The 27,883-nt window shown below is 52.3% G+C and overlaps 1 protein-coding gene across 13 annotated transcripts in view; it reads right to left on the bottom strand.

Moving 5' to 3' along the window:
* TTLL1 (TTL family tubulin polyglutamylase complex subunit L1) overlaps positions 1–27,883 on the bottom strand; it is a 66,158-nt gene that overhangs the window by 12,523 nt on the left and 25,752 nt on the right. For 7 of the 13 annotated variants that reach the window (XM_028827630.2, XM_077949438.1, XM_028827629.2 and 4 more), the window contains 4 exons: positions 27,582–27,725; positions 24,391–24,477; positions 18,925–19,088; positions 11,245–11,506 (listed from right to left, as the gene is read on the bottom strand). In XM_028827630.2, the coding sequence (XP_028683463.1) occupies positions 11,377–11,506; positions 18,925–19,088; positions 24,391–24,477; positions 27,582–27,725 (525 nt within the window). In that variant the 3' untranslated portion in view covers positions 11,245–11,376. Of the gene's footprint in view, positions 1–11,244; positions 11,507–16,799; positions 17,231–18,685; positions 19,089–24,390; positions 24,478–27,581; positions 27,726–27,883 lie in introns of those variants that run through there. The other 6 variants (XR_013398913.1, XR_013398912.1, XM_077949437.1 and 3 more) reach the window with 4 other exon arrangements.

The raw sequence follows: 27,883 nt of genomic DNA, 5'->3' as shown, positions 1-27,883 counted from the left end.
CGCCTGCCTCAGCCTCCCGAGTAGCTGGGACTACAGGCGCCTACCACCTCGCCTGGCTAGTTTTTTGTATTTTTTAGTAGAGACAGGGTTTCACCATGTTAGCCAGGATGGTCTCGATCTCCTGACCTCGTGATCCGCCCGCCTCGGCCTCCCAAAGTGTTGGGATTACAGACTTGAGCCACCGCGCCCCGCCCCTCATTCCTCCTTGAGACTAAATGTCTTTGATTTCTCAATCATCCCTCGCCCGCCAGCTGCTCTCCCTCCGTTTTTGCTGCTCTGACATTGTCCATAAACACTTTGACAAGTGACCAGCATTGCCTGAGCATGGAGAACAGAACTCGGCCCTTGCCCTCCAGTTCCCCCTTATCTCAGCCTGGGGATGGATAGCAAAGACCCAGGCAATAGGAGCGACACAGCAGGAGGGCAAGGACCATCCCAGATGAGTAGATGGCCTGGTTCCCACAGTCATTCAGCCATCACCTATCAGTGCTGCAAGCGTGTCAGGCTGGGACCAGGCAGGGGCCTGTGGAGCTGGAGGCTATGCCGGGGAGAAAGCACAGAGGCACATGCCTGACCTGGATCATCTCAGGGATATGAGTGCTTTGGAGAAAACGGAAGAAGGTGGTAAGAAAGTGGGGCTAGAGGGACCATCAGGAGAGCCTCTCTGGGACCAGCCATGGTGGCTGACGCCTGCAATCCCAGCACTTTGGGAGGCTGAGGGCAGGTGGATCACCTGAGGTCAGGAGTTCGAGACTAGCCTGACCAACATGGTAAAACCCCATCTCTACTAAAAACACAAAAATTAGCCGGACGTGGTGGCGGGTGCCTATAGTCCCAGCTCCTCAGGAGGCTGAGACAGGAGAATTGCTTGAACCCGGGAGGCAGAGGTTGTAGTGAGCCAAGATCATGCCACTGTACTCCAGCCTGGGTGACAGAGTGAGGCTCAGTCTCAAAAAAAAAAAAAAAAAAAAAAAAAAAAGGAGAGCCTCTCTGGGAAGGTGGAAGACAGGACAGGCTGCTCCAAGTGATGAAAGGAGCCAGGCCTGCAGAGATGGGGGAAGAGAATTCTAGTAGAGGGGCCTGCCATGCAAAGGCCCTGAGGCAGGGAGGGGCACGGCGCTTGAAGATTGCTGTGTCTCCAGCAAAACCAGCAAGGGCAGAAGGAAGGGGGTGGAGGGGGAGGCCAGAGAGGTGAGGAACCTGAGTTTATTTATGTTCCAGGGGAGGCCTTTGGAGGGCATTAGGGCTCTGATAGAATCTGATTTATGCTTTAAAATGCAAGAGAGGTTGGGTGTGGTGACTCATGCCTGTAATCCCAGCTCTTTGGGAGGCTGAGATGAGAGGATCACTGAAGCCCAGGAGTTACAGACCACCCTGGGCAACATAACAAGACCCCCATCTCTAATTTTTTTTTTTTTTTTTGAGACGGAATCTCGCACTGTCGCCCAGGCTGGAGTGCAGTGGCCGGATCTCAGCTCACTGCAAGCTCCGCCTCCTGGGTTTGCGCCATTCTCCTGCCTCAGCCTCCCAAGTGCTGGGACTACAGGCACCCGCCACCTCGCCCGGCTAGTTTTTCGTATTTTTTTTTTTAGTAGAGACGGGGTTTCACTGTGTTAGCCAGTGATGGTCTCGATCTCCTGACCTCGTGATCCGCCCGTCTCGGCCTCCCAAAGTGCTGGGATTACAGGCTTGAGCCACCGCGCCCGGACGTATTTTTAAAATAATAATAAAATAGAAGAGAAAGAAGAGACCAGTGGAGACTAGAGTCACCAGGAAACGCTTCATGGAAGAGGCAATGATGCCTTCTTGAAACCACAGAATTACAGAGGAGTCATTATTTCCTATGAGCAGTACAAAAATCACCCCCTTAAACATGCGGCTGGGCATGGTGGCTCCTGCCTGTAATCCTATGGGAGGTCAAGGTGGGCGGATCATGTGAGCCCAGGAGTTTGTCTGTTTTTTGTTTTGTTTTTGTTTTTTTAGACAGAGTCTCGCTCTGTTGCCCAGGCTGGAGTGCAGTGGTGCAATCTTGGCTCACTGCAAGCTCCGCCTCCTAGGTTCACGCCATTCTCCTGTCTCAGCCTCCCAGGTAGCTGGGACTACAGGCGCCCGCCACCACGCCCGGCTAATTTTTTGTATTTTTAGTAGAGATGGGGTTTCACCGTGTTAGCCAGGATGGTCTTGATCTTGCGATCTGCCCACCTCGGGCTCCCAAAGTGCTGGGATTACAGGCGTGCGCCACCACGCCCAGCTGAACGCAGGAGTTTGAAACCAGCCTGGGCAACATGGCAAAACCCCATCTCTACAAAAAATACAAAAAAATTAACCGGGCATGGTGGCACATGCCTGTAGTTCTAGCTACTCAGGAGGCTGAAGTAGGAGGATCACCTGAGCCTGGGAGGTTGAGGCTGCAGTGAGCTGTGATTGTGCCACTGCACTCCAGCCTAGGTGATGGAGTAAGACCCTGTCTCAAGAAAAATAAAAAATAAATATCGCCGGGCGCGGTGGCTCACGCCTGTAATCCCAGCACTTTGGGAGGCCGAGGCGGGCGGATCACAAGGTCAGGAGATCGAGACCACAGTGAAACCCCGTCTCTACTAAAAATACAAAAAATTAGCCGGGCGCGGTTGTGGGCGCCTGTAGTCCCAGCTACTCGGGAGGCTGAGGCAGGAGAATGGCGTGAACCCGGGAGGCGGAGCTTGCAGTGAGCCGAGATCGCGCCACTGCACTCCAGCCTGGGCAACAGAGCGAGACTCCGTCTCAAAATAAATAAATAAATAAATAAATAAATAAATAAATAAATATCAAAACAGTTTCTCCCACGAAGGTATACAAATGGCCAATAAGCATATGAAAAGATACTCAACATCATTAACTGTCAGAAAAAAATGCAAATCAAAACCATAATGAGATACCACTTCAGGGGAGCAGTGGTTCACACTTATAATCCCAGCACTTTGGGAGGTCAAGGCAGGCTAATTGCTTGAGGCCAGGAGTTCAAGACCAGCCTGGGCAACATGGTGAGACGCTGTCGCTGCACAAAAAATAAAAAATTAGCAGCCGGGCATGGTGGCTCATGCCTGTAATCCCAGCACTTTGGGAGGCTGAGACAGGTCAGGAGTTCGAGATCAGCCTGGCCAACATAGTGAAATCCTGTCTCTACTAAAAATACAAAAGTTAGCCACATGTGGTGGCGCATGCCTATAATCCCAACTACTTGGGAGGCTGAGGCTGGAGAATCGCTTGAACCCAGAAGGCAGAAGTTGCAGTGAGCCGAGACCACAGCATTGCACTCCAGCCTGGGTGACAGAGTGAGACTCTGTTTCAAAAAATAAAATAAAATAAAATAAAATAAAATAAAATAAAATAAAATTAGCAGAGTGTGGTGGCATGCACCTGTAATCCCAGCTACTTGGGAGGCTGAGGTGGGAGGATCACCCCAGGAGGTCAAGGCTGCAGTGAGCTGTGATCATACCACTGCACTCTAGCCTGGATGACAGAGTGAGACCCTGTCTCAAAAAAAAAAGAGCTATCAGGCTGGGCATGGTGGCTCACGCCTGTAATCCCAGCACTTTGGGAGGCCGAGGCAGGTGGATCACAAGGTCAGGAGTTCAAGACCAGCCTGGCCAAGATGGTGAAACCCTGTCTCTACTAAAAATACAAAAATTATTTTGCCGGGTGTCGTGGCGGGCACGGTGGCGGGCGCCTGTAATCCCGGCTGAGACAGGAGAGTCGCTGGAACCTGGGAGGTGGAGGTTGCTGTGAACCGAGATGACGCCATTGCACTCCAGCCTGGGCAACAGAGCAAGACTCCATCTCAAAAAAACAAAAAGGGCTGGGCGCGGTGGCTCAAGCCTGTAATCCCAGCACTTTGGGAGGCCGAGATGGGCGGATCACGAGGTCAGGAGATCGAGACCATCCTGGGTAACACAGTGAAACCCCGTCTCTACTAAAAATACAAAAAAAAACTTAGCCGGGCGAGGTGGCAGGAGCCTGTAGTCCCAGCTACTCGGGAGGCTGAGGCAGGAGAATGGCGTGAACCCGGGAGGCGGAGCTTGCAGTGAGCTGAGATCAGGCCACTGCACTCCAGCCTGGGTGACAGAGCGAGACTCCGTCTCAAAAAAAAAAAAAAACAAAAAAAAACAAAAAGAACTAGTACAAGGTGCAGGAAGAGAAGCTGCCTGGTGATGTTCTTGCTATTCAGCCATGGCCTCGAGGCAGCATTGTTCATAACCATGAGTAGCCTGGCCTCTCTGAACAGCTCCTGAAAAGCACTTTTGTTACTTTAGCTTTGCAGTTTACCTCCTTCTATGTTCAGGGCTCAAACCCCGTTTAACACGCGCCCCCTACTGGGCCACTGAGAACTGCTCGTCTCTGCAGGTCCCCCTCCACCCGGTGTGCAGGCTCCCTGTGCGCAACTCCCCTCCTCCAGGCTCCAGGGCCCAGACTGAGTTCACATTCTGGTCTGCACTGCCAGATCTCCCTCCAGCCTCTCACCAGCTCCATCATCCTCTGATCTGCCCCAGAGGCACATCTCTAAGAACACTAATGCCATCACTCAAAAACATTTGGCTGGAAGCTGGGCACGGTGGCTCATGCGTGTAATCCCAGCACTTTGGGAGGTGGAAGACGGCAGATCACTTGAGGTCTGGAGTTCAAGAACACCCTGGCCAACATGGTGAAACCCCGTCTCTACTAAAAATACAAAACTAGGCCGGGCGCGGTGGCTCAAGCCTGTAATCCCAGCACTTTGGGAGGCCGAGACGGGCGGATCACGAGGTCAGGAGATCAAGACCATCCTGGCTAACACAGTGAAACCCCGTCTCTACTAAAAAAATACAAAAAACTAGCCGGGGGAGGTGACGGGCGCCTGTAGTCCCAGCTACTTGGGAGGCTGAGGCAGGAGAATGGCGTAAACCCGGGAGGCGGAGCTTGCAGTGAGCTGAGATCCGGCCACTGTACTCCAGCCCGGGCGACAGAGTGAGACTCTGTCTCAAAAAAAAAAAAAAAAAAAAAAAAAAAATACAAAACTAGGTTGCGCGCAGTGGCTCACGCCTGTAATCCCAGCACTTTGGGAGTCCGAGGCGGGTGGATCACGAGTTCAGGAGATTGAGACCATCCTGGCTAATATGGTGAAATCCCATCTCTGCTAAAAACACAAAAAAATTAGCCAGGCATGGTGGCAGACGCCTGTAGTCCCAGGTACTCAGGAGGCTGAGGCAGGAGAATGGCATGAACCTGGGAGGTGGAGCTTGCAGTGAGCTAAGATCATGCCACTGCACTCCAGCCTAGGTGACAGAGCGAGACTCCGTCTCAAAACAAAACAAAACCAGCTGGGCATGGTGGCGCATGCCTGTAATCCCAGCTACTCGGGAGGTTGAGGCGTGACAATCACTTGAACCCAGGAGGCAAAGATTGCTGTGAGCCGAGATCGCGCCACTAGCCTGGGCAACAGAGTGAGACTCCATCTCAAAAAGAAAAAAAAAAGAAAAGAAAAGAAAGGAGGGAAGGGAGGGGAGGGGAGATCAGGTAAGTTAAACCAGGGGTCGGGGGAAAGTTGGCCAAGTGGCAGGCAGGGTGGGCCTCGGCCTGAAGGAATGCCGTGGACCCGCAGACTTGCTCCTGCCGACAGAGCACCAGCGGCTGGGCAGGAGCACGAATGAGGTGGGTTTGCATCTGTCACTGGAGGAGTGCTCCGAACGCTTCTCAGGACAAAAGCAGGAGGCTGCCACTGTTCACAGGGTGTGAGATCTAATATGGTTCAGGCTGGGGCAAATCAGTGAAGACCAAAATCCCTCATTTTCCACAATGAGGGACTGGAATCAAAGGTGGATATGCTCCCGCCTGCTCCCAAAGCGTCCTCACGTGCCCCAGGGCCCTCCGCTGGGGTACAGTTCATGTTAGGTGACACACAAACAGCCTGAGGGTGCCCGGTCGCTGAGCAGCTACAGACGCTGTGCGTTACCAGCAGGTGGGGCCCTGCAGGAGACCTTGGCCTCCCCAGACCACAGGGGCTGCAGGGCTGCTGCGGGGAGGGGGCCAGGCAGCCGCAGCACAGCTGGGAATGGCTCCAGAGGGGAGGGTGGAGAGTGCGCTGGCCCCTGGGGGGACTCAGAGAGGCGTTGTGTGTGTTTGGCGCTGGTGGATGTGGTGTGTGGCGGTGTGAGCCAACAGGCCAATGGGCGGCAAGCATAGGAGGCTTTATGGAGTGCCCTGAAGAACCACTGTGTGGAGGGGAAATGGCCCCTGTGAGGAAAGTCCCAGCAGCCAGTGGAGCGCAACCAGATGCGGGCCCAGACTGGTGGGGTCTCCCCGGGAGTCCACCCGGGAGTCCAGGTGGGAGGCAGAGGAGGAAAAGGGAGACAGTGAGAAGTTTGTCACCAGGCCCTCACTAATACTCGGGGAGCAGCCCGTGTGCAAAGGAGGTGAAGGATGGTGGTTTTGTTTTGTTTTTTGTTTTGTTTGAGATGGAGTCTTGCTCCATTGTCCAGGCTGGAGTGCAGTGGTGCGATCTCGGCTCACTGCAACCTCCGCCTCCTGGGTTCAAGCAATTCTCCTACCTCAGCCTCCCATGTAGGTGGGATTACAGGCATGAACCACCACACCCAGCTAATTTTTGTATTTTTAGTAGAGATGGGGGTTTCACCATGTTGGCCAGGCTGGTCTCAAACTCCTGACCTCAGGTGATCCACCCGCCTCGGCCTCCCAAAGTGCTGGGACTACAGGCGTGCGCTACTGTGCCCAGTCGAGGATGGGTTTATATTGGGAAAAACGAAGCCTATCAGACTTGGTGAAAACGACGACAGGATGCAACCTTCTGGCCTGGGACCCACCCCAACAAGTGGAAAACAGCAACGGCTCCTGGACAGCTCCCAGCAGGGCTCACTGCTCGGGCCCAGCCTAGCGCTGAGTGGGGCTGTTCCTGGCCCGACAGCCTCCCGAGGCCAGCTGCCAACGCCACACCCTTCCCATCCGTGTCCTGGAAGTGCTCAGAGGAAACATCTGCCCAGAACATGACATCACTAATGAGACAGTCACTATATGACATAAATCCACTTAGCACAGCCTCACCCTCACCTAGCAACTGGGTCACCAGCAAACTAACCACTTGGTGTGACTCCTCCATTAGGACTACGTGGCCTGGGAGCCTCAGAGGCCAACGTTCCCAACCAGGGACTCCACCCTTCTCCCAGAGAGAGGCAAAAACAAAACAATGGAAATGAGAACCCGGTGGAAGAGCTGGGAACGGTTAACAGGGTGTCTCACCTCTGTGTGTAGGAGCCGAGGTGGAGCTGCCAGCTGTACAGAGGACGCCCCCTCCTGGGGGGTAAGAGCAGAGGACGCCCCCTCCTGGGGGGTAAGAGCAGAGGATGCCCCCTCCTGGGGGGTAAGAGCAGAGGACGCCCCCTCCTGGGGGGTAAGAGCAGAGGACGCCCCCTCCTGGGGGGTAAGAGGCCTCACATGAGGCAGGCGGGCAGGGTCCCTGTGGGGTGGCATTGGCTATTTCTGAGGCAAACAGAACTCCCCCCCGCCCCCGGCCTTTTTTTTTTTTTTTTTTGAGACGGAGTCTCACTCTGTCGCCCGGGCTGGAGTACAGTGGCCGGATCTCAGCTCACTGCAAGCTCCGCCTCCCGGGTTTACTTCATTCTCCTGCCTCAGCCTCCCGAGTAGCTGGGACTACAGGCGCCCGCCACCTCGCCTGGCTAGTTTTTTGTATTTTTTTAGTAGAGACGGGGTTTCACCGTGTTAGCCAGGATGGTCTCGATCTCCTGACCTGTGATCCACCCGTCTCGGCCTCCCAAAGTGCTGGGATTACAGGCTTGAGCCACCGCGCCTGGCCCTTTTTTTTTTTTGACGGAGTTTCGCTCTTATTGCCCAGGCTTGGCGCAATCTCGGCTCACCGTAACCTCTGCCTCCTGGGTTCAAGAGATTCTCCTGCCTCAGCCTCCAGGCTAATTTTTGTATTTTTAGTAGAGAAGAGGTTTCACCATGTTGGCCAGGCTGGTCTCGAACTCCTGACCTCAGGTGATCCACCCTTCTCGGCCTCCCAATGTGCTGGGATTACAGGCGTGAGCCACTGCACCCGGCCACAGAACTCCCCATTTTATACAGTGGGAAACAAAGGCGCAATGACCCTGGGGACAGGCTTGGGAAACAGCTGATAAACAGCAGAGCCAGGCCACAAGGCCAAGTCTGACTCGGGGGCTCCATCCCACACCCGTTATCAACAGCAAACACATTAAAACTAAATGCCACGGCTGGGCGCAGTGGCTCACACCTGTATTCCCAGCACTCTGGGAGGCTGAGGCAGGCGGATCCCCTAAGGTTAGGAGTTCGAGACCAGCCTGGCCAACATGGTGAAGCCCTGTCTCTACTAAAAATACAAAAATTAGCCAGTAATGGTGGTGTACATCTGTAATCCCAGCTACTTGGGAGGCTGAGGCACAAGAATCGCTTGAACCCGAGAGGCAAAGGTTGCAGTGAGCTGAGGTCACGCCACTGCACTCCAGCCTGGTGGGCGACAGAGCGAGACTCTGTCTCAAAAAACAAAACAAAACAAAACAAAGCAAAACAAAACTTAAACACCAGGGAACACACACAACGCACATACCAGTAAGATCGTGAAGAAGGAGCGCCTGAAAAGTCCACCAATTGCAGTTTATTTGGAGTCTAGCCAAGTACCATTTGTATTGTTTCTCTCACTTTCTATTCTACCATATGTGTTGAAAAGATCTATTTTTCCCTAATTGGCAGTGAAACGTCATCAAATATATGTAAAATATACACACACAATATGGCATGTACACTTAACACACGTCCATGCATGGGTACTGAGAGAGCTTGGGCAAGGGTTAGGGAAGACCCTTATCTGAAGGACATACCCTTGGTGCCATTTGGGAGAACAAACTCCTGTTACTAGCATCGCAACAAAAACAGGTGGCAAGTTTTTTTTTTTTTGAGAGGGAGTCTCGCTCTGTCGCCCAGGCTGGGGTGCAGTGGCCGGATCTCAGCTCACTGCAAGCTCCGCCTCCCGGGTTTACGCCATTCTCCTGCCTCAGCCTCCCGAGTAGCTGGGACTACAGGCGCCCGCCACCTCGCCCGGCTAGATTTTTTTGTGTGTATTTTTTTAGTAGAGATGGGGTTTCACCGTGTTAGCCAGGATGGTCTCGATCTCCTGACCTCATGATCCGCCCGTCTCGGCCTCCCAAAGTGCTGGGATTACAGGCTTGAGCCACCGCACCCGGCCAACAGGTGGCAAGTTTTAAAGATAAACTCAAGACAGCGAGTGAAGCTTCAGCAAATACATGTTAATACGACCGTGAGTAAAAGGCCCTTCCTGGCCGGGCGTGGTGGCTCACACCTGTAATTTCAGCACTTCGAGAGGCCAAGGCAGGAGGATCACCTGAGGTCAGGAGTTTGGGACCAGCCTGGCCAACATGGTAAAATCCCGTCTCCACTAAAAATACAAAAATTAGTTGGGTATGGTGGCGGGCGCTTATAATCCCAGCTACTCGGGAGGCTGAGGCAGGAGAATCCCGTGAACCCAGGAGATGGAGGTTGCAGTGAGCCTAGATCTTGCCATTGCACTCCAGCCTGGGTGTCAAGAGTGAAACTCCACCTCAAAAAAAAAAAAAAAAAGAAAGAAACAGCAATGTAACTCGTGTGTTATTACTCAGATGCATCTGTCCGTCTACCCGCCGACTCAGGTCCTCTCCATACACTCCTGTAAGTCACTGGGCTACCAGAAGACTGCATGAGAACACCATGCTCATCCAGCCTGTCTCGCAGCCATCGCTCCTCTTACAGCTCCTGGCTGCCCACGCGCTTCCCTGCAGCAAACCCAGCCGCTGATGTCATAAAAGGGACAGCCGGACCTGGCTGCACTCATCTGCTTCAATTTACTACAGACTCATCCACAAACCTTAAGTGGCAGAAACAGGTCTTTCTGAAGCCAGGTGTGGTGGCTCATGCCTGTAATCCCAACACTTTGGGAGGCTTAGGCAGGAGGATCGCTTGAGCCCAGGAGTTGGAAACCAGCCTGGCCAACATGGTGAAACTCTGTCTCTGCAAAAAAATGTTAAAAATTAGCTGGGGGTGGTGGTGTGTGCCTGTGGTCCCAGCTACTCGGGAGGCTGAGGTGGGTGGATCACTTGAGCCCAGGAAGTTGAGGCTGCAGTGAGCCATGATTGCACCACGGCACTCCAGTCTGGGTGACAGGGCGAGATCCTGCCTGAAAAGAAAAAAGAAAAGAACACAGGTCTTCCTGGGATCACCTAGACAAAGGCCTTTGTAAAGATAAATCACTGAGGAATATTTCTAGTTGCCTGTTTTCTTCAAAATCACAGTCAAGTAAGCCAGGTGCAGTGGCTCACATCTGTAATTCCAGCACTTTGGGAGGCTGAGGTGTGCAGATCACCTGAGGTCAGGAGTTTGAGACCAGCCAGCCCAACATGGTGAAAGCCCGTCTCTACTAAAAATACAAAAATTAGCCAGATGTGGTGGCGAGTGCCTGTAATCCCAGCTACGTGGGAGCCCGAAGTGGGAGAATGAGTACCCAGGAGGCAGAGGTTGCAGTGAGCCGAGATTGTGCCAGTGCACTCCAGCCTGGGCGACAGAGCAAAACTGTCTCAGGAAAAAAAAAAATTGCAGTCAAGGAAAAAGAGATGGAACTAAAAGAGCCGTCAGTTAAATACATTCCTCTCTCATGGCACGATTAGTCTATAAGATTTGTTTTGTTTTTAATTTAGTGTAAAGTTTTTTAATGTTAAAACCCTGTGACACATCAAATTACATGCTGAAGCTGTTACTTTCTGCCAAAAAAGTGAGTTTTTAATACAAAAATTCTGCTTAGGTTAAAAATTAAAGGCTGGGCACGGTGGCTCCAGCCTGTAATCCCAGCACTTTGGGAGGCTGAGACGGGCGGATCACCAGGTCAGGAGATTGAGACCATCCTGGCTAACACGGTGAAACCCCATCTCTACTAAAAAAAAATACAAAAAACTAGCCGGGCGAGGTGGCGGGCGCCTGTAGTCCTAGCTACTCGGGAGGCTGAGGCAGGAGAATGGCGTAAACCCGGGAGGCGGAGCTTGCAGTGAGCTGAGATCCGGCCACTGCACTCCGGCCTGGGCGACAGAGCGAGACTGTCTCAAAAAAAAAAAAAAAAAATTAAAAAACAAAAAATGCAAGTTTTATACATCTGCATGAATTGGTACCTTTCGCAATAGTCAAACAGACTACAGACCCTTCCAAAGAAGTGCCTTCATTTATTTACAGGGCTTAGGAAAGGAAAAAAGCTCTAGAAAAGGGAAATTTCAAAATAGGGCTTCAGCAGGGGCCCGGGTAGAGTGAGTAGTTTTGATAAGGTCCTGGTGGGAGTCACTTCCAGGTGGTAAGGACGGCTCTCCCCGAGTCTCTGGATCGGCCTGCTCTGGGCCCCAGAGACTGGCCCTGACGACTTCTCAGCTCCCGGTCGGCCCCATCACCCTGGGCCAGTTCTTCATCGAACCTGGAGACAGAAAGAGCCAGGATCACGGCAGGCTCTCTTTCAAAGGCAACAGACCAGGCTGCTGTGTGCCAAATGCAACATCACCCAGAGAAGCGACCTGAGGGGGCCCCCTGGTTCCTGCCAGCTCCCGCCCACCTCCCACCTGGCTGCAGTCCACCTGGTGGCTTTTGCAGCCCGGCAAACGCTGCCCAAGGCCACCGTGCCTACGTGTATAACCTTGTTAAGTTGTTGTTATGGACAGTGCTCTCTCCACGGAAGCTGACATTTTATACAGGTCACCAGGTCAAATTTGGCAAGGACTCCAAAGGCAACATGAATGAGGTGACACGGAACCAGCCCGGGGTACAGAGATGAGACTACCTGGCTGGAAATGCTTCACACAAGGCACCTGCAGGCTGGGGAGACTAACTCCATTTCAGATGGGAGCAGCACATGAGTACCGGCCAGGGGAGGCCAGGGCAGAGAGGCCCACAGTGCACACTCAGCTAGAGACTCTGCCAGTGTGACCCACGCCACCCCTCCCCATTTTCTTTTCTTTTCTTTTTTTTTTGAGATGGAGTTTCACTCTATCGCCCAGGCTCGTATACAGTGGCGTGATGTCGGCTTACTACAGCATCTGCCTCCTGGGTTCAAACGATTCTCCTGCCTCAGCCTCCCGAGTAGCTGGGATGACAGGCATGTGCCACCACATCCAGCTAATTTTGTATATTTAGTAGAGACGGGGTTTCCCCATGTTGGCCAAGCTGGTCTCGAACTCCTGACCTCAGGTGATCCGCCCGCCTAGGCCTCCCAAAGGGCTGGGATGACAGGTGTGAGCCATTGTGCCCGGCCCCCATTTTCTTTAACTGCCTGTTTCCCAATTAAAGTTCATGCATCCTCAGGCTGCATGCGCTAAGAAGGTAACAGTGCAGGAAACAGCCTGAACTTGTGTGTATAGAAGAGGTGGACAGCACCCGCAGCTCCCCAGACGGGGCAGTCACAGCAATGGGCAAGTGCTGGGTCTTTCCCACAGTGGCGGGGCCCTTCTCTCATGGGGTCCTGGAGCATGGTCATTGCTGCCGGCACCTATTGCAGGCTGCGGGAGGGAGCAGGCTCCGGGGAACAGGGCCGCCCCTCCACGGTGACTCACATTACCCTCCCAACTCAGGCGGCAGCATCAGGACTTGCTTCCTATGGGGGGAAACTGGGGTTCTAGAGGTTTGCTCAGGGCCTAGGTTCCCACAGCTGGTCTGTGGCAGAGGTAGGATTAACCTCCAGGACTTCTTTTTTATATATATATATATATATATTTTTTTTTTTTTTTTTTTTTTTTTTGAGACAGAGTTTCACTCTTGTTGCCCAGGCTGGAGCACAATGGCGCGATCTCAGCTCACAGCAACCTCCACCTCCTGGGTTCAAGCGATTATCCTGCCTCAGTCTCCTGAGTAGCTGGGATTACAGGCATGCACCACCACTAATTTTGTATTTTTAGTAGAGATGGAGTTTCTCCATGTTGGTCAGACTGGTCTCGAACTCCCAACCTCAGGTGATCCGCCCGCCTCGGCCTCCCAAAGGCCTCTAGGGTTTCTGATTCCTAATTCGGAGCTTTTTGTCCCACAGAGCTAAGGAGTGTGGAAAGCATCTCTGCCCCGGTAAAAGCACATCCGTCGGTGTGCTGTGCCGGCCATCCTGACCAGGACCTTCGGTTGTATGTAGGTATTTATGTCAAAAACAAAAGGTACCCAGATCCTGAGCGCTAACCTTGTGGACTTCTGGAAAAAGGTAGATTTCTATGGTAAGCTTATTACCAAAACCAGAGTCTGCAGGTTAGAAACTTCTGAGGTTGAGGCCGGGCACTGTGGCTCATGCCTGTAATCCCAGCACTTTGGGAGGCCGAGGCGGGTGGATCACAAGGTCAGGAGATCGAGACCATCCTGGCCAACATGGTGAAACCCCGTCTCTACTAAAAATACAAAAATTAGTTGGGCGTGGTGGCGCATGCCCGTAATCCCAGCTACTTGGCAGGCTGAGGCAAGAGAATCGCTTGAACCAGGGAGGCGGAGGTTACAGTGAGCCGAGGTCACGCCACTGCACCCCAGCCTGGCAACAGAGCGAGACTCCATCTCAAAAAAAAAAAAGAGAAACTTCTGAGGTTAAAGAATGCATTTTCTACATTGTGCTTCTGGTGGCAAACTGGGACTGAAAGAGCAGGAGGGAAGAAAGCATTTTCTGACTACTTTTTTTTGAAATGGTCATGCAGACTGGAGTGTAGTGATGCAATCTCGGCTCACTGCAACCTCTGCCTCCTGGGTTCAAGAGATTCTCATGCCTCGGCCTCCCAAGTAGCTGGGATTACAGGCACATGCCACCATGCCTGGCTAATTTTTTGTATTTTTGGTAGAGATGGGGTTCCATCATGTTGCCAGGCTGGTCTCGAACCCCTGAGCTCAAGCAATCTGCCTGCCTTGGTCTCCCAAAGCGCTGGGATTACAGGCATGAGCCAGCACGCCTGGCCGCGTTTTCTGACTTCTGTCTGTGCGGCAGACACCACAGGCATCCAGGCTCTGCACCAGGGTGGGGCTGTCAGGACAGTGACACGGGTTTGCTTCCTCCCTGGCTCTCGAAGGAGAGACACAGCCACAGTCCCTATGACACAAGGAAGCCAGACAGGATACCCCCGGAACTCTGGAATCTCCCTGGGTGGGGGGTCCTCCAGGATGCCTTCCTGGTCCGTCTCCACAGGATCAGATACCCCGACCCACTGGGGACTCCACATTCATAAATGTCGTCACTCCACTGCCCCTCCGTGTTTGCCTCAGTGGCCAGGGGGCTGCGGTGACCGCCCGTCTGGTTCGTGGCTGCCCCCGGCAGCTTGCTCAAGGTCTGGTGGATAGGAACGTACTGAATGAATGGAGAAAAGGACCACATATGGTGACCAGTTTCACGGAGCACTTGTGCTGATCTGTGCAGCTCAAAAAACAAAACAAACAGAAAGGAGCATTTGGCAAGCAGCTGGCACCGGGATGTGCTGTTCCCAGGGGTGGTCTGGCCACCTACTGAGCCAACGCAGAGGAGAATCAGAGCCAAGATAGTTCTTCGAAGCTCCTGTTCTAGCAGGCTTTTCTTCTGGATTTTCACAGAAAGAATCTAGTCACTATTAGGGTTTTTTAAAGGCTGTAAAAGTACAGCCAGCAACTTCAGAACAGGGTCCACCTCCAGGTGGCAGATGCAAAGTGCCAGGCCTTGTGGGGCCACAGCCAATGGCGTGGCCTGGGGCACGTCAGCTGCCTCCTGCCCACCTTGGCCTCCCAAAGTGCTGGGAGTGACCTCATGCAGCCATTGTCCTCCACTAGATGCTGCTGGGCTCTGAGGGGTTGCTGTGGGCACACAGAGTACCTGGCACGGACGGGTGGCACCGCTCAGATGACGTGGCCCTCGCAGTCAGCACCAACTGCTACTGCTGCAGGTGGCTGCACCTGAAAATGGAGCTGAGGTTCTTTGATCATCTGAATGCCTAGGGGAAGCGAGCCCCGACTGACTGGAAGCGTTTAGAAGCCATCAGCTCTACACAAAAGCCTTCCATTACCCCTCAGGAGCCAGGGGAGAACGGCTGGATCAGGGAGGGGGTCACCTTATTGTCTCTTCAACTAAAAGCAGTGAGGCACTGGTCTCTGCTTCTTCTTTTCTGGTTTTTTTTTTTTCTTTCTTTCTTTCTTTCTTTTTTTTTTAGGCAGAGTTTTGCTCTGTTGCCCAGGCTGGAGTGCAGTGGCACAATCTCGGCTCACTGCAACCTCCACCTGCCGGTTCAAGCCATTCGCCTGCCCTCAGACTCCCAAGTAGCTGGGATTACAGGTGCCCGCCACCACAGCTGGCTAATTTTTGTATTTTCAGTAGAGACAGGGTTTCACCATGTTGGCTGGGCTGGTCCTGAACTCATGGCCTCAGGTGATCCACCTGCCTTAGCCTCCCAAAGTGCTGGGATTACAGGTATGAGCCACCATGCCTGGCCTGGCCTCTGCTTCTTAGCCTGGAGATGGCAAGTCTGGTCCTCTCCCTCACGAAGGCCACGGGCTGGACAGGTCTCAGGCTCCACACACTCCCAACAAGCCAGCCTCCCCACCACCCTCGCTCACTGGACTGAAGAGAACCCCCCCAAGGTCCTCATGCTACTGACAAGTCTCCCCACAACGGTCCCCACCCCTGTGCACCCTCACAGACCCCCTTGGTCCTCCAGCACAGGGACCATCAGGACCCACCCCCAAGGCCACCATTGCAGTTGCCGTCCCCAACCCTGATGTTACCCTTCACCTCCCAGGCTGCCAATCCCAGTCTGAGCCCATCCCCAGAATCGCCCTCTGTGGGCTCCGGAACTCTCTGCCCATCGCCGCACCCGCCATTGCCCTCCGCTTGTCCTTCAATCTCCGCTCCCCTCTCCTGTTCTAACGGGCTCCTGAGTCTCCTGGGAGACGCTGCTTCCCCCGCAGCTCCTGGTATGGAGGCTGCTTTCTCTTCCACCCACCATCCTCCCGGTTGGAGCGGCCTCCTCTCTAAAACCCCCAGCTTTTTCCAGGCCTGGTCACCACAGTTACCTCCCTCCTTGCACAGTCACCTCCAGTCCTCCAGGTCACCACCCCAGATCCCTTGGAGAGCCAGGCTCCTAGTTCATGGTGGCAGGTGATGGCAATGACCAAACAGATGAAAGCCCCAACTCCCTGACCTCTGGTGACCCCATCCTCTACTCCATCTCAGTCCCATCCCCAGGGAGTCCCCAAGCCTCATCACCCCTCATATTATCTCCAAGACTCACTCCCTAACCACTGCCCCTTCTCCTCCCAGCCCACTTCCCTAGTGCCCGACTCCAACAACCCTCCTCCCTGCCAGACTGCCACCCACCCCCGCCTTCTCCCTGTCCCCGCTGCCCTCTCTCTTGCCATCACAAGCTCCCAACCCTGGTCCCTTCCAACCCTCTGCCTTCCCTGTACCTAGCCTGGGCAGCTGACCATGGAGCGAGAGAACAGCTAACCACACACACTGACTGCTTGCCCCTGAAGTTCACAGCCACCACCCTGTAGAGGCCCCGAGGTTGCCGGCAAGCCCAGCGTACTTCCATCTAAACTCCCCTTCCACCTGCTCCTCCTGTCCCAGACAATGAGCTGGGACATGCACATCCACACCACACATCACTCACAGCAGAGGCAGGAGCCAGCTGAGCGTGGGCTCCAGAGTCCTGGGCCCGTGTTCAAATCCTCCCACCAGCAGCGCCTACCAGCTGCAAGCCTGAAGTCTCTTATGTGTGTGTGTAAATTTCACTAAATATTTCTTCTTTTGTTTTTTAAAAATTTAAATGAAACGCACATTTTTGCTTTGACAGAAGCATGTAACTGTGATCCTAACACACCTACTCCTCCGCCTTTTACTGCCGTCTGTTTCCCTCTTTTCTGGCTCCCTCCACACCCACTCGACCGCAGTATCGATGCCAACAACATGATGTGTGTCCTTCCACGTTTCCCTGCTCATGCATTCGCATGTAAGCCACTGCACACATCACTGTATGTACACACAGGGAACTCTGAGGCCAATGTTTTACAAGGAATAAACTATACACCCTTTTCTGCAGTGTGTTTTTCCCAGGCAACCTCCCAAGCCCCACAGTGTAGCTCTGGGCCAATCTTTTTTTGGTTTTTGTTTTTGAGACAGTCTCACTCTGTTGCTCAGGCTGGAGTACAGGGGTGCAATTTGGGCTCACTGCAACCTCCGCCTCCCGGGTTCAAGCGATTCTGCTGCCTCAGCCTCCTGAGTAGCTCAGATTACAGGTGCACACCACCATGCCCAGCTAATTTTTGTATTTTTAGTAGAGACAGGGTTTCACCATGTTGGTCAGGCTGGTCTTGAACTCCTGACCTCATGATCTGCCCGCCTCAGCCTCCCAAAGTGCTGGGTGTGAGCCACCGCAGCCAGCCAGTTCAATCTTTTTAAAGCCCACCTCATAGACCACAGAATGAATGAACCATACTGTGTTCAGCCACCACACTCCTGATGGGCTCTCACTTTGTTCCCACTTTCGTCACTACAAGTATGCCGTGGAACCGCTCTAAGCCTTTGTTTCCACACCCGTGAAATGGAGCTAATAGTCTTACCTACTTCAAAATATTACTGGGGAAAGGAATTGATACTGTGTGTAAAGCATTCTGCACAGTTTCTGACACATGACAAGTCCTCGAAAGTTAGCTATTTCTTTTCCACTCTGTGAGAAAGATCTTATTATACCCCTTTTTTTTTTTTTTTTGAGACGGAGTCTCGCTCTGTCACCCAGGCTGGAGTGCGGTGGCCGGATCTCAGCTCACTGCAAGCTCCGCCTCCCGGGTTCACGCCATTCTCCTGCCTCAGCCTCCCGAGTAGCTGGGACTACAGGCGCCCGCCACCTCCCCCGGCTATTTTTTTGTATTTTTAGTAGAGATGGGGTTTCACCGTGTTAGCCAGGATGGTCTCGATCTCCTGACCTCGTGATCTGCCCGTCTCGGCCTCCCAAAGTGCTGGGATTACAGGCGTGAGCCACCGCGCCCGGCCTTTTTTTTTTTTTTTTTTTTGTAGAGATGGGGTTTCGCCATGTTGGCCAGCCTGGTCTTGAACTCCTGACCTCAGGTGATCTGTCTGCCTCGGCCTCCCAAAATGCTGAGATTACAGGCGTGAGCCACTGCACCTGGCTTATTATACCCATTTAAAGGTGGACAAACTGAGGCTCAAATAGTTGCACTGAGTTCCTCCCTGTCACCCAGCTCTATGTGGCAAAGCCAAGGAATGAGCCCCGGTGACCTGTGAGAAACAGGCACTCCATCTAGCCTGCTCCAGCCATCCCGGCAGCCAGTGGGGGCCTGGCACGTGATCAGCGCACCACACGTATGTCATAAGCAGGAGAATCCACAATGATCAAGTTTAGCACCCAAACTGCTTTTCTGGGCTGTGTGCAGTGGCTCACGCTTGTAATCTCAGCACTTTGGGAGGCCGAGGTGGGAGGATCACTTGAGGTCAGGAGTTCAAGACCAGCCTGGCCAACATGGTGAAACCCTATCTCTACTAAAACTACAAAAATTAGCCAGGAGTGGTAACACATGCCTATAATCCCAGCTACTTGGGAGGCTGAGGCAGGAGAACTGCTTGAACCTAGGAGGCGGAGGTTGCAGTGAGCCGAGATCGTGCCACTGCAATCCAGCCTTGGCGACAGAGTGAGAATCCCTCTCAAAATAATAATAATAGTAAAATAAATAAACAAATTGCTTTTCTGCTACAACACAATCTATCCCATAATGTCATTAGTAAATGAAACGCTCTGCCCAAATAAGGGGAATCCACATATGGCCAGAAATCCAAGCTGGGCTATGGCACATGCCATTCGGAAACACAAAACAAAAGGACAAGCGCACAGTCACACATAAACTTACAGAATCTCGTAATTGCCGAGGACTTCCTTTGGGGGCGACTTGTTCCATTTGCAGTCTGGGATTTCGCCGTTCGGGACGGCGATGTTGAGGGTGTCATTAATCAGGTTATACTTGAGGATGCGATCGTTGGCAGTGCTGGATGTGAGAGACGGGGACGCGTTCACCTGTGAGACGAAGGACACACGTTCCTCAGCTGTGTCTCCTGCTCTTTTGGGATGAAAACGTGCACTGCAGGAGATGCTGGCTGCTGCACACTTTAGTCAAGTTTTTTTTTTTTTTCTTTTTTTTGAGACGGAGTTTCGCTCTTGTTGCCCAGGCTGGAGTGTAGTGGCACAATCTCAGTTCACTGCAACCTCTGCCTCCCGGGCTCAAGCGATTCTCCTGTCTCAGACTCCCGAGTAGCTGGGATTAGAGGCACACACCACCACGCCCAGCTATTTTTTGTATTTTATTAGAGATGGTGTTTCACCATGTTGATCAGGCTGGTCTCGAACTCCTGACCTCAGGTGATCCTCCCACCTCAGCCTCCCAAAGTGCTGCGATTTCAGGCGTGAGCCACTGCACCTGGCAAGTTGTTATTTAACATTGCTACTATCTAATATCATCAGAGCACCTTGCTAGGAAGCACTTTGTGATCCACTTTTATTAGCTGGTCAGTGAAATATAAGTAATACTTAAAGGTGGGATTAGAATTAGGGTCTACAAATCAGCAATCACACAAACATTTTGGGCCAGTGTACATCACAAACATTATCAGTGCCTACCTGTGTGACTGCTTCTGTCCTAAGTACCAAGAGCCCCCCAGCGGTTTATTAGAATCAGCGAACCAAATGACCCTGCCCAAGCAGCAGTGTGGGTTTAAGTAAAAAGCGATGGGCCCCCTTTTCGCGAAGAGAGTAGTATCTCATCAGTAAAGCAGCATTCCGAGTCAAATGATGAATCCTTTCAACACATGGAAAGGTGGTCCCGTAAGGCCTCTGAGAAGCTAAGTAATGTCACAAAATCCACACATTAAAATGGAGACATTCACTTTGTTCTGTGGAGAGTCCCATAGGCCCTCAGTCACTACTTTTTTTTTTTTTTGAGATGGAGTCTTGCTCTGTCACCCAGGCTGGAGTGCAGTGGCACAATCTCAGCTCACAGTGACCTCTACCTCCCGGGTTCAAGCAATTCTCCTGCCTCAGCCTCCTGAGTAGCTGGGATTACAGGCGTCCACCACCACGCCCGGCTAATATTTGTATTTTTAGTACAGACAGGGTTTCACCATGTTAGTCAGGCTGGTCTCGAACCCCTGACCTCAGGGGATCTGCCTGCCTTGGCCTCCCAAAGTGCTGGGGTTACAGGTGTGAGCCACTGTGCCCGGCCAGTCACTACTTATTTACTCATATTTTAGGCACAGTTCTAATGACCTCGGTTAGTTGTTTCAGGTCATGGGGGATTAGAGGGAGCAAATCTGTAAGCTGTTCAGGTTTCTCCCAGTCAGACTGCCTGTCTATGCTGCTAGCAGGGTATCAAATATGTACTGTGCCAAAGAATTGCACAGATCTCATTGTCCTCAAAATGACCACTGTAATATACCATAATACTGTAATTCTTATTATGAACACATGAAGACTAAGAATTGTTATTAGGGGCCAGGCATGGTGGCTCACGCCTGTAATCCTAGTACTTTGGGAGGCCGAGGCAGGTGGATCACGAGGTCAAGAGTTTGAGACCAGCCTGGCCAACATGGTGAAACCCCATCTCTACTAAAAATTTAAAAAAATTAGCCAAGCGTGGTGGCAGGCACCTGTAATCCCAGCTACTTGGGAGGCTGAGACGGGAGAATCGCTTAAACCCAGGAGGTGGAGGTTGCAGTGAGCTGAGATCGCACCACTGCACTCCAGCCTGGGCGACAGAGTGAGACTCCATCTCAAAAAAAAATAAAATAAAATAAAATAAAATAATTGTTTTAGGCTGTGTGCAGTGGCTCACAACTATAACCCCAGCACTTTGGGAGGCTGAGGTGGAAGGATCGCTTGAAGTTAGGAGTTCGAGACTAGCCTAGGCAACACAGCAAGACCCCATCTCTACAAAAAAGAAAAAAAAATTAGCTGGGAAGAGTGGCACACACCTCTAGTCCCAGCTACACAGGAGGCTGAAGTAAGAAGATCACTTGAGCCCAGGAGTTCAAGGCTGCGGCGAGCAATGATAGTGACATTGCACTCCAGCCTGGACCACAGAGCAAGACTTGGTCTCTTAAAAACAAAAAACAAACCAAAAAAAAACAACCCAGGCCAGGCGTGGTGGCTCAAGCCTGTAATCCCAGCACTTTGGGAGGCTGCAGTGGGCAGATCACTTGAGGTCCGGAGTTCGAGACCAGCCTGACCAACATGGTAAAACCCCATCTCTACTAAAAATACAAAAGTTAGCCAGGCGTGGTGGCAGTTACCTATAATCCCAGTTACTTGGGAGGCTGAGGCACGAGAATTGCTTGAACTCAGGAGGTGGAGATTGGCAGTGAGCTGAGATCATGCCACTGCACTCCAGCCTGGGCGACAAGGCAGGACTCTGTCTCAAAAAAAAGAAATAAAAATAAAAATAAAAAATACCCAAAACACTAGGGTCTGCAAAAGAGGGGAGAGAGAAGAAGGCGGCGAGGGTTTAAATACTCCCTATTGAATACTATGTTCACTATTTGGGTGACGGGTTCAAGAGAAGCCCAAAGCCCAGCATTCTGCAATATATCCATGTAACAAACCTGGATATGTGCCCCCTAAAATGAAAAAAAAAAAAAAGGCTGGGAGCAGTTGCTCACACTTGTAATTCCAGCACTTTGGGAAGCCAAGGCAGGAGGATCACTTGAGCCCAGGAGTTCAAAACCAGCTTAGGCGGCTGGGCGTGGTGGCTCACGCCTGTAATCCCAGCACTTTGAGAGGCCAAGATGGGATGATCACCTGAGGTCAGGAGTTCGAGACCAGCCTGACCAACATGGAGAAACCCTGTCTCTACTAAAAATACAAAATTAGCCAGGCATGGTGGCTCATGCCTGTAATCCCAGCTACTCTGCAGGCTGAGGCGGGAGAATCGCTTGAACCCAGGAGGTAGAAGTTGTGGTGAGCCAAGATGGCGCCATTGCACTCCAGCCTGGGCAACAAGAGTGAAATTCCATCTCAAAAAACAAACAACAAACAAATGAAAAACACACAAAAAAACTCCAGCTTGAGCAGCATAGTGAGACCCCATCTCTAAAAAAAAAAAAAAAAAAAAAAAAAAAAAATTAGCCAGGCATGGTGGCGCATGCCTGTAATCCCAGCTACTTGGGAGGCTGAGGCAGGAGAATCACTTAAGCCCAGAAGCTGGAGGCTGCAGTGAGCTATGATTATGCCATTGCCTCCGGCCTAGGCCACAGAGTGGGACCCTGTCTAGAGACAGAAAAAAAAAAAAGAAAAGGAAAAAAAAAGAATTGTTGGCCAGGCATGGTGGCTCATGCCTGTCCTCTTAGCACTTTGGGAGGCCAAGGCAGGCAGATTGCCTGAGCACTCAGGGGTTTGAGACCAGCCTAGGTAACATGGTGAAACCCTGTCTCTGCTAAAATACAAAAAATTAGCCGGGGGTGGCAGCATGCACCCGTAGTCCTGGCTACTTAGGAGGCTGAGGCAGGAGAATTGCTTGAACCTAAGAGGCAGAGGTTGCAGTGAGCCAAGATTGAGCAATTGCACTCCAGCCTAGGCGACAGAGTGAGACTCCATCTCAAAAAAACAAAAACAAAACAAAACAAAAAACAAAAAAACAGAATTGTTATTAAGAAGTAGGGCCGGGTGCAGTGGCTCACACCTGTAATCCCAGCACTTTGGGAGGCCGAGGCGGGCAGATCACAAGGTCAGGAGTTCGAGACCAGCCTGACCAACATGGTGAAACCCCGTCTCTACTAAAAATACAAAAATTGGCTGGGCATGATGGCACAAGCCTGTAATCCCAGCTACTCAGGAGGTTGAGGCAGGAGAACTGCTTAAACCCAGGAGGCGGAGGTTGCAGTGAGCCGAGATTGTGCCACTGTACTCCAGCCTGGTGACAGAGCGAGACTCCATCTCAAAAAAAAAAAAAAGAAAAAAAAAAAAAGTAACGTTCACAATTAAGATCATAGTTCATGCAGGAGAGACTTCCATTCACGTTACTCTATTTTTTTGTTTGGTTTGTTTTCTTTTTTTTGAGACAAAGTCTCCCCTCTGTCACCCAGGTTGGAATGCAGTGGCGTGTGGCGCGATCTCAGCTCACCGCAACCTCAGCCTCCCAAGTTCAAGCGATTCTCCTGCCTCAGCCTATCCAGTAGCTGGGATTACAGGTGCGCAGCACCACACCTGGCCAATTTTTTTATTTTTAGTGGAGGCGGCATTTTGCCATGTTGGCCAGGCTGGTCTTGAATTCCTGACCTCAGGTGATCCACCCGCCTCGGCCTCCCAAAGTGCCGGGATTAAAGGAGTGAGCCACCGTGCCTGGCCTCAAGTTATTCTGTTTAACATGGAGGACAAGAAAGTACAAACACTGACGATCTATTCCCCGCTCACACACACAGCTTTGGTGGCATAAGGAGTTGCCTGGAAAACGCCACGATGGAACCGGCTCACTTGGCTTTTCCAGCAGCTTCCTGCAGGGGTTCCCATGACTCTACCCACAGGGAACCACGCCCTACAACCTGCTATTGTGGACTCAGGTGTCCTGGCTCAAAATGTGACCGAGATGAAGGGCCCGAGCAGTGCACTGGCAAATGAACTTGGTCGGGAGGGCATGCGGGGAGATGAACCAATAACCAATAGAGCCGGAGTTCTTTTGTCCCCTCGGAGGCCTGAAGCTCCTCCTCCTGGCTCCAGGGCAACAGTTGGGCAAGGTGGGTTTGAAGCTGGGGCCTCTGATAAGTGTGCCAGCGCCCACTGTGGCTGAGGTCGCACCAGCCAGGCTTGGTGTCAGGAGGCAGTGCTAAACAGACAGCCACCATGACATCCTCTCCACCCACTGAGAGAGGCAGAGGAATCCACTTCCAAACTCGACCTTCATAGATGCCGAAGAACAGCAGAGGCGTTCCTTCCCTCAGGAGCGTGCTCCTGCTGGCCAAGGGCTGCCAAGGTTGTGAGCTGCTTTCCTAGACGGGAACACTGTCATCCATGAGGGCAGGGGAGGACCCGGGGGACAGGGTGCAGGACTGAGGGAGGATGGACTAGCCTAGAGGCACCCTGGAGGTGTCGTCACCACCAAGTTCGCGTGAGATGCGCCACAGCTCCCTGTCGTGGGCTGGGCTCTGGGAGGGGAGCAATGCAGGAATGTGCTTATAATTTAACTATCAGCAAACCATCAAACCTGAACATCGGTCCCTTTCCTGCCTGGCCTGAGAAACATCCAGGGCCTGGGGGTCCGCTGGGCCCGAGTCGGGGCAGAAGCATGTCGGGGGTGGTGTGTGGTGTGACCGCGTGTGGGTACTCCCATGGTTACCTCGATCAGCCAGGGCTTCAGCTTGTCGTCAATGATGATGTCATAGCCATAGCATTCAAAGCAGTGCTTGTCATTGTTCATCACCGGCTGGAGAGAGAGTGACCAGTGGGTGACATGGCCATCATCGAAGGGCGCAGCCGAGACCAACGCCTCAGAAACAAGCAGGATCATCCCACGGTCCCGACCTCCCACAGCAAGGGTTCCCACCCTCCACCACAAACGCTTCCTTCCCTCCTCTCCCTCTTCCTCCCGCAAGGCTCAGAGACTGGACACTTTCCTCAGCCTGATAGAGGGAACTGATGGAACCGTAACGGGCATCTCTGCATCTCACTCATCAGAGGCTTGACTAGCACCCAACCCCTCTGCCAGCGTGACACTGTCATCAGAGTGGACGGGTGTCCAGCTCCAAGCCCAGAACCTGCAGTGAAGGTCTGTGCAGGCTTATCACAGACAAACACAAACTGTCCCCCAGGCTGCCTGTCACCCCTTCCCAGGCCCTTAGGGATCCGGGTGCCAGACTATTAACCTCTGTTCCCAGTGACAAAAGTAAATCCATTTATATACAAATTTTTGAATTTCCTTTGTAATTTTTGATTCTGTTTCACCTAGATACACATTCGATTAACTGTTCTCCAGATACATAAATAACATCACCTGAGGCTGGGTGCGGTGGCTCATGCCCGTAATCCCAGCACTTTGGGAGGCCAGGGTGGGAGGATCACTTGATCCCAGGAGTTTGAGACCAGCATGGCTAATACAGTGAGACCCCCGCCTCTACAAGAAATGAAACATTTAGCCGGGTGTGGTGGTATGTGCCTGCAGTCCCAGCTACTCGGGACGGCTGGAGGCTGGGAGGAAGAAGAGTGCCATGAGGAGTGGTGGATTGCAGTGATCCATGAACACGCCACTACACTCCAGCCTGGGTGACAGAGCAAGAATCTGTCACTTCAAACAAACAAACAAACAAAAGAAACCTGGCTGGGTGCAGTGGCTGATATCTGTAATCCCAGCACTTTGGGAGGCTGAGGCGGTGGATCACCTGAGGTCGGGAGTTCGAGACCAGCCTGGCCAACATGGTGAAACCCCGTCTCTACTAAAAATACAAAAAATTAGCGGCGTGTGGTGGTTCGTGCCTGTAATCCCAGCTACTCGGGAGGCTGAGACAGGAGAATCGCTTGTACCTGGGAGGCGGAGCTTGCAGTGAGCCGAGATCGCACCACTGCACTCCAGCCTGGGTGACAGAGCGAGACTCTGTCTCACACACACAAAAAAAAGAAGCAGGTCTTGGCTGGGTGCAGAGGCTCACATCTGTAATCCCAGCACCTTGGGAAGCCGAGGTGGGGAGATAATGAGGTCAGGAGATCGAGAGCAGCCTGGCCAATATGGTGAAACTCTGTCTATATTAAAAATACAAAAATTAGCTGGGCGTTGTGGCACATGCCTGTAATCCCAGGAACTTGGGAGGCTGAGGCAGGAGAATCGCTTGAACTAGGGAATTGGAGGTTGCAGTGGGCCAAGATTGTGCCACTGCATTTCAGCCTGGGTGACAGAATGAGACTCTGCCTCAAAAACAAAAACAAAACAAAACAAAAAATAGGGTCTTGCTTTGTTACCACAAGTCTCAAACTTGTGGGCTTACATGATCCTCCACCTCGGCCTCTCAAAGTCCTGGGATTACAGGTGTGAGCCACAGTGCCCAGCCCGGGGAAATACTAATAGTAGCCAGCTTGCTGGTGCTCAAATGTTCGTTTCTCCCCTCTTCCTTGAAAATAGATGTGCACCTGCTTTAACACTGTAAAGCAAAACATGAATGCCAACTGCAAACCAGCAAATAAACAAAAAATGAGAAGATAAAAAAAAGAAGAGGCATGCTATTTCCAGTACAAAATATCTATGAAATACTAAAGTCAGGACATCTACAGACAAAAGGCTGCTGGATGTCCATCTCCAATATATCACTTTATGTCAAAATAGTTATTATTGACTTAGTGGGTATAAGAGGAGTGAAGGGGCTGGGGCCTGTGGCTACACCTGAGAGGCTAGCCCAGCTCACCCCAGGGCGGCACTGGGCTGGAAGCTGGCCCCTTTCCCTCCCCGAAAAAACCGCAGCCTCTGGCAGACGTGCAGGCGGCAAGAACATCAAAACAGGCTTTTTTTTTTTTTGAGACAGAGTTTTGCTCTTGTTGCCCAGACTGGAGCACAATCTTGAAGACGGAGGTTCCCTCTTGGCGCCCAGGCTGGAGTGCAATGGCGCGATCTTGCCTCACTGCAACTTCCACCTCCCGGATTCAAGCAATTCTCCTGCCTCAGCTTCCCGAGTAGCTGGGATTACAGGTGCGCACCACCATGCCCAGATAATTTTTTGTATTTTTAGTAGAGATATGGTTTCACCATGGCCAGGCTGGTCTTGAACTTCTGACCTCAGGTGATCCGCCCACCTCAGCCTCTCAGAGTGCTGGGATTACAGGCATGAGCCAATGTGCCCGGCCTGTTCTTTGTTTTTTGAGACAGTGTCTCACTCTATCACCCAGGCTGGAGTGCAGTGGTGTGATCTCCGCTCACTGAAACCTCCACCTCCTGGGTTCAAGTGATTCTCCTGCCTCAGCCTCCCAAGTAGCTGGGATTACACGTGCATGCCACCACGCCTGGCTAATTTTGTACTTTTAGTAGAGACAGGGTTTCACCATGTATGTGGGCCAGACTAGTCTCAAACTTCTGACCTCAGGTGGTCTGCCTGCCTCAGCATCCCAAAGTGCCGGGATTACAGGCGTGAGCCACTGTACACAGCTGAAAACAGGTATTTTTTTTTTTTTTTTTTTTTGAGACGGAGTCTCGCTCTGCCGCCCAGGCTGGAGTGCAGTGGCCGGATCTCAGCTCACTGCAAGCTCCGCCTCCCGGGTTCACGCCATTCTCCTGCCTCAGCCTCCCGAGTAGCTGGGACTACAGGCGCCCGCCACCTCGCCCGGCTAGTTTTTTGTATTTTTTAGTAGACGGGGTTTCACTGCGTTAGCCAGGATGGTCTCGATCTCCTGACCTCGTGATCCGCCCATCTCGGCCTCCCAAAGTGCTGGGATTACAGGTTTGAGCCACCGCGCCCGGCCTGAAAACAGGTATTTTTTAACAAGAACAGCAAGCCCACCGACTCCCAAACATGCCTTGGGAGCTGCCTCCCCCGCCCACAGCAAACTCACCGCCACAGCCTTCAAGGACTGCACGATGATCCAATGGATCTCGTCGAACAGCTTGCTGGTCACCTCCTTGCCGCGGGTGCTCTCCAGGTACAGCCGCAGGTTGCTCACTGTCCACTTGCCCCCATGGATGTGGTTGTAGTCCTCCTGGTGACAGGAAAGCGGGCAGGCATCCCTCAGGTTATGCACCCCATAGGAACCCCGTGGAACCGTTGCATCCCCCAAGCATTTCTGGAGTGCCCCCTGGGTGTGGGCATGCAACAACAAGGCAAACGTCTGGACCCTTACCCCAGGGAGATCTGGGC

Source organism: Macaca mulatta, chromosome 10 (genome assembly GCF_049350105.2).
Source record: "Macaca mulatta isolate MMU2019108-1 chromosome 10, T2T-MMU8v2.0, whole genome shotgun sequence".
In the NCBI taxonomy this organism is placed as follows: Eukaryota; Metazoa; Chordata; class Mammalia; order Primates; family Cercopithecidae; genus Macaca; species Macaca mulatta.
Note: the sequence above shows the minus strand (reverse complement) of the source record. Positions and strands in the feature narration are given on the sequence as shown.